The sequence below is a fragment of the Polistes dominula genome, unplaced genomic scaffold (genome assembly GCF_049000335.1).
Source record: "Polistes dominula isolate Pdom_NZ unplaced genomic scaffold, Pdom_raw_medaka contig_84, whole genome shotgun sequence".
In the NCBI taxonomy this organism is placed as follows: Eukaryota; Metazoa; Arthropoda; class Insecta; order Hymenoptera; family Vespidae; genus Polistes; species Polistes dominula.
Window position 1 is genome coordinate 2726783 of NW_028300944.1, and position 14358 is coordinate 2741140.

The 14358-nt window shown below is 28.4% G+C and overlaps 3 protein-coding genes across 9 annotated transcripts; 2 read left to right on the forward strand and 1 right to left on the reverse strand.

The window, feature by feature from the left end:
* Positions 1-3: 3 nt before the first annotated feature.
* LOC107071847 (motile sperm domain-containing protein 2) lies at positions 4-4149 on the forward strand. The gene is made up of 10 exons (XM_015331190.2): positions 4-511; positions 1295-1504; positions 1760-1906; positions 2008-2185; positions 2486-2855; positions 2947-3022; positions 3121-3227; positions 3297-3497; positions 3587-3724; positions 3804-4149. Exons 2-10 carry the CDS (start codon positions 1423-1425, stop codon positions 3969-3971), a joined length of 1467 nt encoding a protein of 488 aa, XP_015186676.1. The 5' UTR covers positions 4-511; positions 1295-1422; the 3' UTR covers positions 3972-4149.
* A 147-nt stretch (positions 4150-4296) lies between these two features.
* On the forward strand, positions 4297-12157 carry LOC107071846 (uncharacterized). 7 transcript variants are annotated; one of them, XM_015331185.2, is made up of 13 exons: positions 4297-5310; positions 6524-6696; positions 6789-7012; positions 7100-7464; positions 7541-7710; positions 7800-7936; positions 8030-8180; positions 8334-8475; positions 8555-8827; positions 8904-9040; positions 9308-9450; positions 9520-9759; positions 9881-12157. In XM_015331185.2, exons 2-13 carry the CDS (start codon positions 6561-6563, stop codon positions 9938-9940), a joined length of 2178 nt encoding a protein of 725 aa, XP_015186671.1. In that variant the 5' UTR covers positions 4297-5310; positions 6524-6560; the 3' UTR covers positions 9941-12157. The 7 variants fall into 7 exon arrangements, with proteins under 7 accessions (XP_015186671.1, XP_089027960.1, XP_089027959.1 ...); XM_089171834.1 differs by having other exon boundaries at positions 9332-9450; XM_089171833.1 differs by having other exon boundaries at positions 8337-8475.
* Positions 12158-12491: 334 nt separating this feature from the next.
* Positions 12492-13739, reverse strand: Vps2 (vacuolar protein sorting 2). Its single transcript, XM_089171836.1, is given in 5 exon segments — positions 12492-12983; positions 13085-13219; positions 13310-13485; positions 13569-13616; positions 13618-13739. Coding segments are annotated over 5 exon segments (681 nt in total). The 5' UTR covers positions 13738-13739; the 3' UTR covers positions 12492-12781.
* Between the last annotated feature and the right edge of the window lie 619 nt (positions 13740-14358).

A 14358-nucleotide genomic window follows, 5' to 3' on the forward strand; every position in this document is an offset into this window, starting at 1 on the left:
TTTATTTTATATATGGGTTATTATAATGCACAGATATGAATCGTTTTTTTAACTTGTATTGATTATCTACACGTAAGAGTATTTTTAACGTCTCTTTGCTAGAAATATATTTATTGTTTATACTTTTAATTGATAATTCTGTTCGAGAGGAGGGGGTAACGAAAAATGTCTTTTTATTATATTAAATTCAAACAAAATTAAATTTTTTAAATTTAAAAATGAGATAATTTAAATTTTTAAAATTAAATACAAAACAAAACTAAATTTTTATAAAATTTAGTTTGTATTTTGAATCAACGATATAAATCGCGCCCCTCGTTATCAATAACATTTTGCCATCTGGTGGGCAAATTTTCAATGAAGGATCGATAAAAATCAATTGCTTTTTTCAGCAAAATATCTGAAAATAGTATTGTGGACATCGTCCAAATTTTCAAATGTTTCGTTATTTAAAAAAATGTTATATGGATTGAACTAGATGGATATCCAAAAACATAATAATGTCAGGCGAGTATGTTGAATTATTCACGAGTAAGCAAATCACTTTAACCATAAAACGTTTTCGACATGACAAATAAATATTGACGTGATATTATGATTCTCGAGAGTATTTAACTCTTCAAAATAATACAATTTATAAATAATAACAATTTGTGTACCTTTTCAAAGTCTAAGGTAATTCGAGGGTCACTAATTTTTCCATATGTTAACAATTCATTTACATAACCAATAAAAATCATAATTGTTGGATAAATACGAATGATACTGACCATTTTCCTATTTCTTCTATTTATTAAAAACAAAATCTGCTAATTTGGGATGAAAATAAATCTGAATTATTATATAGGTTATTTTTATCTACTTTTCAAATGAATTCTTCAATGTAACTATAAATACCTAAAGAAAACTATTCGTTGACCAATCAGAATGTGAATGTCATAAGAAAATAAAATGAATATTTCATTCGATGTTACTATACGATACGAGTTTTCAATTGGATGAAAGGATTATTGTAACTAATCAGAATATTTGTTTACAGTAGAAATTACACGTGCGAACTTTAATGATGATTAAAGAATCCAGCGTTCTTGGTGAAAAGAAATAATAGTTGTTAATACGATATGCTATCTTATTTCAAATTGGTTTATACATATTTGTTAACATCCCATTCAATGGATTAGTGTTGAATATTATATATCGTTTGCTTCATTTTTTTTTTTTTAGTAATTTTGCAATCTTATCATTTTATACGTGTGACATTTAATATAAATTATCTATATATGTATTTTAACAGTTTAAATAAAAGTAATATTATACGAGAAGAAGATAAACGATTTCTAAGAGGAATATTGAACGTATGAATAAATAATAAACTAATTTGTCCATCATCATAACTTGGAGCCGGTCAAAGTTTAATCAAAGATGGAAACGCGTGTTGAACTTATTGCAGAACTTCGTGAAAAATTCTTTAAAAAATTGGAGGAAGAAACACCATCTGATCCTAGTACGTGTTTATCAATATTCTTTTTCTTTACAAATTAATTATTTTTAAACTTTAAACTATATCTGTCATACGTATAGAAGTACTTCTATTATTCTTTTAATTGGAAATAATTTGTAATAATTAATTATGCGTGAACAAGTTGACAAGTTCATATCCGTATATGAAAATGAAACGTTGAAATATAATCTCATGACATTTCAAGTTTACGTTGAAATATTTATAATAATATTTGTGGATTTTTTGAATATATTATAGGAGGTTTTCATCCAGCTGATATTGATAGAATAAAACATACTGATGATTGGTTAAAAAGATTTTTAGAACATAATGAAAATGATTTACAAGAATCTTTGTCTATGCTTTGGGAATCTTGTACTTGGAGAAGAAAAATTGGTGCAAATGGCAAGTATCATATATTAATTTAAATTAATTCTATTATTTGAAAATATTATAAAAAATAATCAATGAAACATAATAATTAATCTTCCTACTTTTATATCTAGATATTTCAGAGGATAACATAAGAAGAGATTATTTAGAAGATGGAGTGGTTTTTCCTTATGGTAAAGATAAAGATGGCAAAACTCTTTTTATTATTAAATCCAAGCAACATGTAAAAGGAGCAAAGGATTTCAGTGATGTTCAGAGAGTCATCATTTATTGGTTTGAAAGATTAGAAAGGTAAAATTATTTTATCTTTAATAAATATCTAACGTTTACATTAGATTATTTATAATATATTTATAAATAATTATAATTATTTATATATATATATATAATAATATTATATAAATATATATGTAATTATATAATGATATTACATAAATGTATATGTAATTATATAATGATATTACATAAATGTATATGTAATTATAAATTATAATTATATCGTATTATATTTAAATATAAATAATGACTTGTATGTATTACGTTTTTTACTTAAAATGTATTCACATACTAATCTGTTATTTATGTTTGTAGAGAGGGAAATGGAAATCAAATATCAATATTTTTTGATATGGCAGAAACTGGACTTTCTAATCTAGATATGGAATTCACTAAGTACCTGATTGGTTTATTCAAATCTTATTATCCAAATTTTTTAAATTATATTATAATATTTGAAATGCCATGGGTATTAAATGCAGCTTTTAAGATAATAAAATCATGGCTACCTGCTAAGGCAATACCAAAGATAAAATTTGTTAATAAATCTAATTTAAAGGATTTCGTTGAACCAAATGACATACTTAGATGTTGGGGTGGTACAAATGACTATACCTTTGTTTTTATCCCAGAAGAGCAAACAAGCACGGAAAATGCAATAAATGATAAACTCGATAACAAAAAGGTATCTATCCTTTTATTCGAATATCATGAACCAATATAATTTTAAATCAATTTTGTTTTATTATTTATTTATAATTATCAAATTTACACAGGTACATTTTGTAGAAAATTCTCCTTTGACGGAACAACCTCCAAGTGGTTTTGGAGATCAAGTAAATGAAGAACAATGTAAGTACGCATTAGATTTATATATATAGATAAAGAAATAAAAATTGCATTGTATTGTAAAAAGAAAAGTCTTTTTACTTTTAATTTCTTTTTTACAGTTCTTTCTATCGAACCAGAAGCAGTTACATTTAACAAAGAAGGAAATGAAATCATTGCCAGGATTATATTAAAAAATATCACAACAGACAAATATTTGTCTTACAAGGTGCAATTTAATACAATTGTTTGTATATTATTGATTATTTATTTAAAAAAATATATAATTATATTTTAGGTCAAAACAACATCGCCGCAAAAATTCAGGGTAAGACCTAGTTCAGGTATTATATCTCCTTCCGAACGGTGCAGCGTTACAGTTGTTTTTCAACCAGGATACAATCTACGTGGTCTAACGAACAATGATAGATTTTTGGTAATGTGTCTTCCTGTTAAAAATTCTACTGCAACTGCACAAGAATTAATGGCGATATGGAAGGTATTCTTTAAATATATTGGAAAATTATGATATGACATACAAATATAACGTTAAATAATTTGTTGTAATAATTATTTATTCGTGTATAGTCTGGTAAACCTACCGAACAACACAGATTAAGATGTTACGATGGAGCAAATGAAAATAACGAAGTACAGAAAACGTATTCTATATTATCATCCGGTTCTACGGAAGAAAATCGTATGATTGACGCACTTTGTTCTAAGGTATATGAAATCAAAATAAATATATTACATTCTGGATAAATATATTTCAAATTTATATATTAAACGTTGTATTTTTTAGGTAATTCATTTGGAAGAAAATTGCAACAAGTTATACAAGGAATTAAAGTATTTGCAAATATTTTCTATAATATTAACAATCGTTATGGCAGTTGCAATTATATATATCTTAAGAAGTGCTATACAAAATACTGATCTTGACAACTGCCACATTCATCGTGGTATATAAAATATGATAATTTATAAAATTTAGCTTAAAACATGGGGGACAATTTCTGAATATGATTTTCTTTATAGGATTCAAGCATTTAGGCATGAATAACGTTTTGCTAAGTCATTATTCTTTTTAGATTACTATGGGAAAAAAAAGATTACTATTATAGAATTATATTTATCTCAAATTTTTACTATGTCTAATATATTTTCTTTTCCTATTTATTAATTTTTATATCAAATAATAAGTATTATGAGCTTTGTTACAAAATACAATGAAATTTAGAGCTACTTAAACTATTACATCTCAAAGCTATTTTTGTAAATTTTGTATAACTTTAATTATATTTTGTAACTTTTACATTAATGTGTGTATATATATATACACATATATACATGTAAATTGTATAATGGTAGTATTATCTATTTGGAAATGGCAATGTGTAGATATACAATTGTTTATTTATTTAATGTAGATTTATACTAATTAATTTTATTTTGTTTAACCCCTATTTAAAGATCTTTGAATTCTTTTATTATTTGATGAATGTTTTATATTTACATAAATTGTAATGCAATATAATTTGATGGATAAAAAATATTCCAAGAATATCTAGAAACAAAATCTAATTTTTAAAATTCCCGCTCAAAAGAATGACGTTTTATAAACGTATCGTTAAAAGGTTACGATTGGATCTAAACGAGAAGCTAATTAATATGTGTCCTTGCGATATTCATTTCTTCCCGCTTTTTCTTCAATGCGTCGATATCGAAAGTTCGATCGTATTTAAATCGATTATTAAAGGTGCATATTCAACGAATATTTATAATCGATTATAAGAATTTGTTGGATGATAACTATAAAAATTTAAGGTGATTAGGTTTCGTAAAACGAATGGTGATTTGAAAATGCCTTCGATGGCCGGAAATAGCGGAAACGGGTTAAGGATGGTGACATTACTAGTGGCAATGGTGGCAGCAGTCGTCCGGTGTAAACACGACGAATGACGCGTTCTACCGCGCAGCTGCCAACACGCAGCATTTGAACCTTCCTTACCACTTTGTAGTTCGATCAGCCATATTGCATTCTGGATCTTACACAACGCCCTCACGCGAACGATCGCGAGTTTACGAGGTAAGGGAATATTTCGATATTTATAAGCTATCGTGGATGAGCACGCTTCGTGCGCTCGACAAATTCATTTATTCGTATATTCGAACATTCAAGATTACGGAAAGTAAGCAACGACGTTCACCGATACTAAAAGAAACGCGGGAAATAAGTGTGTAAGCGCGTAGCAGTACGGAAGGTATTCCTCTCGGTCGCGTCCTCCATATTGATGACAGCGCCGACGGTGATAATTTTGTGAAATTTTTGTCGTTAATGCCCCCTGTGTCCTGAAATCGAAAGCAACCGCGTTGTCTTAAAAGCTCCCCGACAGAATGCGCGACTTCGGGCTCCTCGACGTCGAAAAGACGCGATCACGGACTCCCCCCAGGTCCATCCGAGACCCCATCTTTCTCCTCTATCGAGGGCAACTTTTCCGTATCCGAACGACTCTCGAACGAACCCTCTTCCGGGGGGCTCGCTCGACTCCTGGCCCGACTCCTGGCTCGACTCCTGGGTCGACCTCTTCCTCTGGAGGAGGCTCTCTTAAGGGGCCGTTAAGGAGGAGTCTCCTTCATGGCGTCTTTCCTCTCTTCCTCCCCCCTCCTCGATTATCTTTTATGTACGTTTCCTCAATGCACCTATTTTTTGTCCTTGCAAATGAGCAGCGGACCTTTCAAAATTATGTAGTATTCCAATCGGCCTTCTTTTCTCTACTTCCTTCCCCCCTCCTCTCTGTCTTTCCTATCCGTACGCTCTCTCTTACACGCGAATCACCTTCTCCTTTTCTTATCATGATTATTGATTTTCCTTTAATTTTAAAATACAACTACGATTCGTGTTTTATCGCATCGTCTTATCGGCGTCGCATTCCTTATTATTTCCGGTATATTTTCTCGTTTGATTTTTCTTTATAAGGACATTTAATATATTCCATTAACAACCACGTGTAATCGTGGTTATTTGCCCTTGTAACACGTTTAACGTTCTTACATTATTTTTGTCTTGTGATCGATTATTATCTTCCTTAATTCGTAAATTTATGCTTCCCTCATATATGCATTCCCAAGATCACATGGGGATGAAAAAAGCATCATATGTTTTATCTTGCACTTTGTACGATCCACGTGTAGATTCCGTATGATTGAAAAGAATCATTCTTAAGATAAAACTATTTATTTTGTATCATTCTAATGAGATAAACACTACTTCCCCAATTGTACAATATGTTTCTTTATTGATTTTTGTCTTATCAAATATGCAATTAATCTTTTTGTTTTATTTCCTATTATATATTGAGTATATCAAATTAATACCGATTAGTCATCATTATATTTGTATACAAAGATATAATAATTATTTATTAATTTGAGTTATTCTTATAGCAACTCCATCTACTTTTTAATGGTTTGTAATTTACAAGCAATAGCATAATAGATATTTCTATATTAATGTTGCAGACTTGTAAGTAAACAAACAGTTGTATGAATTAATGGAATGATCATGACGAGCAACGTTGCAACAATAAAGTTGGAAGAGGGACAGGAATCTGTACGAGAGATTCAAACTTATCTTGAAACATTTAACAAGGAAATAGAAGTCGGACAAGTAGAACAACCTCAGCATGTTGAGTGTTAGTTAATATAGTTATATTATATTACCATTCAACAATCATAAATATGTAAAAAGAACTATATAGATATATGTATACATTTGTAATTATAGTGCACCAAGTGGAAGGATTATCAGGAGGAGAAGAAGGTGGTACCTACTTTATCGATCAAACTGGTCAATATTATTATCAGGCAAATAGCGATGAAACCCCTGTAATGACTCAAGTACAAATTCAAGAAGTTGAAGAAAATGACGCTCATCAAGAAGGCGAAGTTACTCAAGAAGAACAATATCATGAGATAGAAGAATTGGAAAATGTTGACGGAGATGAAGATGTAAGATATGATCTTTATTTGTGATTTTACTTTTATATTTTATAATTAAATTTTGTTATTACAAGTTATTTGTTATTGTATCTTTAGGGTCAAGCTTCAAACAACGGAAACAATCAAGTTGTAATTAACTCTGGGGATGCTTATCAAACCGTTACTATAGTACCATCTGACACTAATCCTGGTGAAGTTAGTTACGTTTTGATAGTACAACAACCAGAATCCGAGGACAAGGAAAGTAGACCCAATGAAGGTGAAAGTGGAGAGGTAGAAGAAGCAGAAGGCGAACAAGACTTGACTGTTTATGATTTTGAAGATAACGAAGATAACGAAGCTCCCGTAGAATCCGAAGTAGAAGATGATAAAACTAAAATAATTAAGTTTATTCCAAAGAAATCACAAACTGTAACCCAAGCGCATATGTGCAATTATTGTAATTACACCAGTCCCAAACGGTATGTTTAATTAAAATCATTTGTTTCATTTTATATATATATATATATGTAAACTAAAAAGTAATTTAATATTCAGGTACTTGTTGTCGCGGCATATGAAATCTCATTCGGAAGAAAGACCACACAAATGCAGTGTTTGCGAGAGGGGATTTAAAACTTTGGCTTCCCTTCAAAATCATGTTAACACACATACCGGGACCAAACCTCACCACTGCAAATTTTGTGATAGCGCGTTTACTACATCTGGTATGTGTGTGTGTGTGTGTGTAACATTTTTTACATGATTTTCTTCAAACCTATATTAAATATCAATTCAACGACTACTTTTTTTTAAGGTGAACTTGTGAGACACGTAAGGTACAGGCATACTCATGAAAAACCGCATAAATGTCAAGAATGTGATTATGCTTCGGTTGAATTATCTAAATTAAAACGACATATAAGATGTCATACGGGAGAACGTCCTTATCAGGTACTTTTTATGCAGTCTCCTTTTTGTTAGTTTCTTAAATTGAATCTTTTAATAAAAATCTCTTTTTTTAATGATTATCTTTATTATGTTTAGTGTCCACATTGTACGTACGCCAGTCCTGATACCTTTAAATTAAAACGTCATCTTCGTATACATACAGGCGAAAAGCCATATGAATGCGATTTTTGCCAAGCAAGGTTTACACAATCAAATAGTTTAAAAGCACACAAGTTAATACATAATGGTAAATACGTTAATAAATAATAATAATAATAATAACTATTTTTAATAATAATAACAATCTGACTATTCTTTAATTGATTTCACTTCATATTACTTCTCTATTATATTTTAATATACTATTTATATATAAGAAGTAACATCATACATTTCGTAGTAGGTGACAAACCTGTTTTTCAATGTGAATTATGCCCCGCTACTTGCGGAAGAAAAACCGATCTTAGAATTCACGTGCAGAAATTGCATACCTCGGACAAACCATTAAAATGTAAAAGATGTGGAAAAACATTCCCCGACAGGTAATAAATAGAATAATAGATATATTTAATATTTATTATATTAGCAATCGCGCTTAGACATTTTACTTTTACATTCTAGGTATAGCTATAAGTTACATAGTAAAACACACGAAGGAGAAAAATGTTACAAATGTGACTTATGTCCGTATGCATCAATTTCTGCACGTCACTTGGAAAGTCATATGCTGATCCATACGGATCAAAAGCCATATCAATGCGATCATTGTTTTCAGTCTTTCAGACAAAAACAATTGCTTAAACGTCATTGTAATCTTTATCATAATCCAAATTATGTTCCTCCACCGCCGCAAGAAAAAACTCATCAGTGTCCTGAGTGCGAAAGACCTTTCAGGTATGTTTACTTTGTAGGGTATATTATTTTTTGCTAACAGAAGAAAAATAGTGAAACAATTATTTTATTTTATCAGACACAAAGGAAACCTTATTCGACACATGGCTGTTCATGATCCAGAATCATCTTTACAAGAAAAACAACAAGCCCTGAAGATGGGTAGACAAAAGAAAATTCAAATAATCGATGGTCAAAGAGTTGAAGTTTTGACAGGTATGATAATGTGATCTTTACACTTATTTCATATTTAATTGTTTACGAACATATGCATATGTAATTTCATTATTATAAAATAACACGTAATGATATTAATTTACTAGAAATTATAGAAAATTTGATAAATTTGTGTGATGAATGAACACAAAAGGTTACTAGGAATATGTATTATGTATATGTTCATTTTTTTTGGCAAGGAAACTTACGATATGATGTTAACACACATCATTGACTAATATCCGTGGATATATGTTGTGATAACAGGTGACTTAGCTTCTAAACTTAAAGGTTATGAAGAAGAAGAGGAAGAAGATGAAGATGATATGATGGCGGTAGAAGGAAGTGATGGGCAACAATATGTTGTACTAGAAGTAATTCAATTAGCTGACAATCAAAGCTCCGAGCAGGTAGTTTAATATTTAAAATAATACTATATATAATCGATATTATTATTAATACATTCACATATATAACAGATGGCTGTGGTAGCTAGCGAAGATGGAGATTTGGTGATGCAAGATCCTTTGAGTCAAGACAACAGTATGGTAGATGGAACGGGAGAAGAAGGTTGCGAAGTCGAAGAGGATGATAGCAATATGCAGGAAATCAAAATTGAACCTGTATCGTCTTGTAACACAAACAAATCTTCATCTCAAAATACGCAAAGTGATCCGAAATTGCAAAAAGAGATGGAGACATGTTTTGGTTTTGATGAAGTAAGTTATTCTATTTAATATTGAATCATAATCTTTTATATTGCTTCAGAGATCTGTAACATAATAATATTACTATTCATTAATACAAATTAATACTATATTGATCTCTGTGCTATTTTAGGAAGAAGAAGAGGAAGAAGAAGGAAACAGTAATATAAACATTTTACAAAATATTTCGTAATAAGAGGAAGAACAAAATGATGTACCTATTTAAATAATAGTCCAATCGTTCTCCTTTTGCACAGTGTTTACACAGTGATGTATTGAATGCAGAGACTGCAAGTTAAATGTATTATCATTTTTAAACACAATTGTTACCATTAAAACATGAAATTTGTTAATTCATGAAATAACCAGGAAGAATACAGATACTGCATGTATCTACATGATTTGTAGGTACAGGTGTACATACTGCAGTATATATAGTGAAAACTGAGGTAATATAAGAATTCACTTATGAAATAAAATATCAAATTTTAATGGATACACTTTAACGGTAACAATTACACTGAGTTCCAAGAAAACTTTTCTCTGGAGCTATTGCGGTCCACATACGGCATATGTATGGTACAAGAATCTTCTTTTGCCACTAGTGCATTAGATACATGTAATAATTTATGAAAATACAGTAGTTTTGTGGTTTAGCGAAATATCATGAAAATGTACAATTATAATAATGTAAAATATTTTATTGTCAATGAGATTTACTAACTCCTTTAAAATTGAAAATGACATTATCGAATTAAGAACAACGTGTGTCAATAATATAAAGAATTATACTAGTAATTCTAGTTTAGCACAATATTTTTAAAGAAATTATTTAAGACTTCAAGATAATATCATGACGGTAACTCTGAAAAAGAAGAAGAATAATACAGAATTTATTCAACTTCGTTGAAATATAACTTATATCAAGAAGAGTCGTGTGATGTTGTATTTGTAAATACTGCTTATTGTCACATTGTTTCAAAGACAAATATGAAGTATTAGAATAAGTAGTATAAAATATGAGTGAAGTGCTTGAGCCTTGTCTGTATAGACAGGCTGAATGATTAATATGAGCATGTTCTTAAAGTGTGAAAGATTTAGTTACAAATGATGATACTTTAGAAGTTTCAAATGTAATTAATATTCCTTTGTTAACCTGGAAAGCATTGAGTTGATATTTTGAATGTACCTTGTTTGATACTATCAAAAACTTAGTATTGCAATATAATGGCTTTAGTCATTATTAATATTATTAATGATGATTATATAATAGTACATAGGCAACTGTTACTTTGAATACAAATATATGAAAAAACAATTTCTCTCTTATAAATGCACGCATAATAACACTTTTCTAACAATAAAACAATTCTTGGTCGGTATTGTGTAATCTCTGTTTATAATAGATATAAAAGATCAATTATAAATAATAATAACTTGAAATCTATAGAAAAGATTCTAGTACAATAAATTGACATAATGTATTAGAAAATACAAAGTATTCTATCTGTGGTGTATCATTTAGTTTGATTATTCAATATTATTATACTTAGAAAATATAATATCTATAATAAATAGAAACACAATACTATCCGAGATGGAAATTATATTAGCAATAAATAATATCAAGTTTGGTTTCGCGTCAATTTTATTAATTATTTAATATAATTTGTATATTCTCAATTAACTGTTTGTTTTTTTGCTTTTGTCTCACACTATATTTCTCTCTTATATTATATTACATTAAATAATAAAAATGATAAATATTGTATAGCATTGCTTCCAGGTTAACTTGGCAGAGCAGGCATATGAAATATATATAAATATATATTGTTATTTTAAATTCTAGGGTAATTATCTTAATGTATATGTTTGGACAATACAAGTCCTACCATTTGATATTTATACTACTACTTCATTGTATTTTAGATTTATCATTTAGTTTCTTTTCATATAATTTATGTTTACGATTATACATTGAATATTTTGCATTATGTCAATATAAAATTTTGTCTTAAATAAGCAATTGGATAAAATGCGAATTTGCACTCGTTTAAAGAATGCGATGTTGTAGTTCGTTGTTCGTATATTGTTGCCCACAACTTGCTTTCTTCATACCTCCGAGGTAAGATATACGAAAAATGTAAAAACTATGTATAATTTTTTTTACATACGAACTGTACAATTGTAATCTAGTAACGGATATCATCACTTTTATGCTGTTCAATATTATGCACTTTCTTACATTATTCCAAAGAAACGCAGTGTAGCATTTTCTCTATAATAAACGTTATGACGTCGATAACATTTTTTAGTCAATTCATTTAATGTTTTATATTTATTACGCGATACGTTTAAGGAGACAATGTAACGAACAAAAAAAATATAACGAACGATTATTAGAAAAATATTTCTCCCTGGACAATTACATAATTACATTTGTAAAAATTTGCAATATTAATGCGAATTTGAGAATAATCAATAAAAATCTTTCTTATAAAAGGTAATATGATTTATAATGGTAAGTAAGAGGTAGAGTAAATAATATATTTTCTTCAAAAAATATTTTTTTAATACTATTCCTATTAAATATAATCATTTGTGCAAGAATATATAATACAAACGTTGATTTTTTTGAATAATGCTTTTTTTCGAAGATTCATTTGTTTCCTTTAATAGATATTACTGATTGTTATAAGAAATTCAATTCATTCGATTACTTTAACAATAATTAACAATCTATCTTTAAAATAACGTATCTTTTATTACATTGTATATTAAACACTACTTTTAGTTAATGTTGAAGTCACAACGTTTTTACAAAACAATCGTGTAAAAATAATATTGTTTTTTTTTTATGCAAAACCGTATCTGATTACTGAAGGGAGCTTTACAAAATGTGTAATTTTTTCAAGCGAATACAAATTTGATATTTATTTCAAGCACAACTCGAAGAAGCATCAAATATATCCGATTGTAATATCTAATTAAAATTAATCCTATATATATATATATATTAGTTGTCTTTTCCTTTTTATTCGCGACGAAGATTTTCAAGTCTTGCTTGAAGATCTGCATCGGCATCTGCGAGACTTCCATCGTCGTTTCCTGCGGTAGCTGCAACCGGTTGTTTTGATCCTGCTATACTTAAAGAACCGGAAGTTTGAGGAAGTCCGGATAATTGATCTGTTAATTGTAAGCCTAACTCATCTAATACTTGAGATACGACGGCATCGCTGTAATACAATGTTAGTAAGTCAAAGTTGTATAAAATTGCTAACAATTGCTTATGTTTATGTCTAATTGTAATGAAAAAGAATTCAATTTAATATTTTACCTTTCTTCCTCGTCTCCTTCATCTTCCATAGCATCGTCTATCGCATCATTCATAATTTCTTCCTTCATATCCATTATTTCTGATTGTTTCTCAAATTCTTGCAAAATTTTTTGTATTTGTGGTAAATTTAATTGTCTGAAAAAAAAGAAACAACGATAAGAATTTGTAGATTATCTTTTAGATAATACGATGAGTATGTTAGCCAAAATGGAGATATGACATTACTTATTCATATTTTGCATCGCTTTTGTAACACCTTTCATAGCTTGAGCCATAGTATTTTGAGAACGTAATGTTTGAATTTTCAAAGAAACTGCCTGTATATTCGCTTTCATTAACATAAATTTCTTGACGTATCGCCTAGTTCTAACAAGATCCTTAGCCATAATTTTAACAGCATCCTATTAACATTAAGTTTAATAATTATATAGTGGTAATTAATTTATCTATATTTTATTTTTTTAAGTTTTCGTCATATTTTCACCATCTGTCCATCTTTAGCAAGTTTTTTTATATCAGCTATAATCTTTTTTTTCTTGTTGTTCCATCCTCATTCTTTCTCTGTCAAGGTCACGCATTGCTTTATTCAATGCTCGTTGATTTTTCCTGAGCATTTCTTCAGGAGTTATACGTTTTCCAAATAACCACTCCATATCTAAAGAAATATTTCATAAGTCAAATCTTTGTCAATGAATATGGTAATACGTAAAATATTACAACACTAATAGGTTGTATAAAATATATAAATATATAAAATATATAAAAATAAATATATAAAATACATAAATGAATATATAAATAAATAAATAAATAAAGAAATATTATATTATTTTATATATAAATTATATAAATAAATATACAAAACATATAAATATTTAAAGAAATATTTCATAAGTCAAATCTTTATCAATAAATATGTTACTACGTAAAACATTACAACAGTAATAAAATGTATAAAATATATAAACAAATATATAAAATACATAAATAAATATATAAAATATATAAATATCTAAAGAAATATTTCATAAGTAAAATTTTTGTCGATGAATATGTTAATACGTAACATTGTAATAGGTTGTATGTTTATACGTACTTGTCAATTTTTTTTTATTAGTCTATTTGATCCTCAAGTTTATTTATTATTCGATTAGCAAGATTGTCAAGTTATAGAAAAGCAAATAATCGTTATTTGTTCTTGAAACTTTTCTGCAAACATAAAATATATAATAAATTAATTTATTTGAGTTTTATATACAAAATTTAACTTAAAA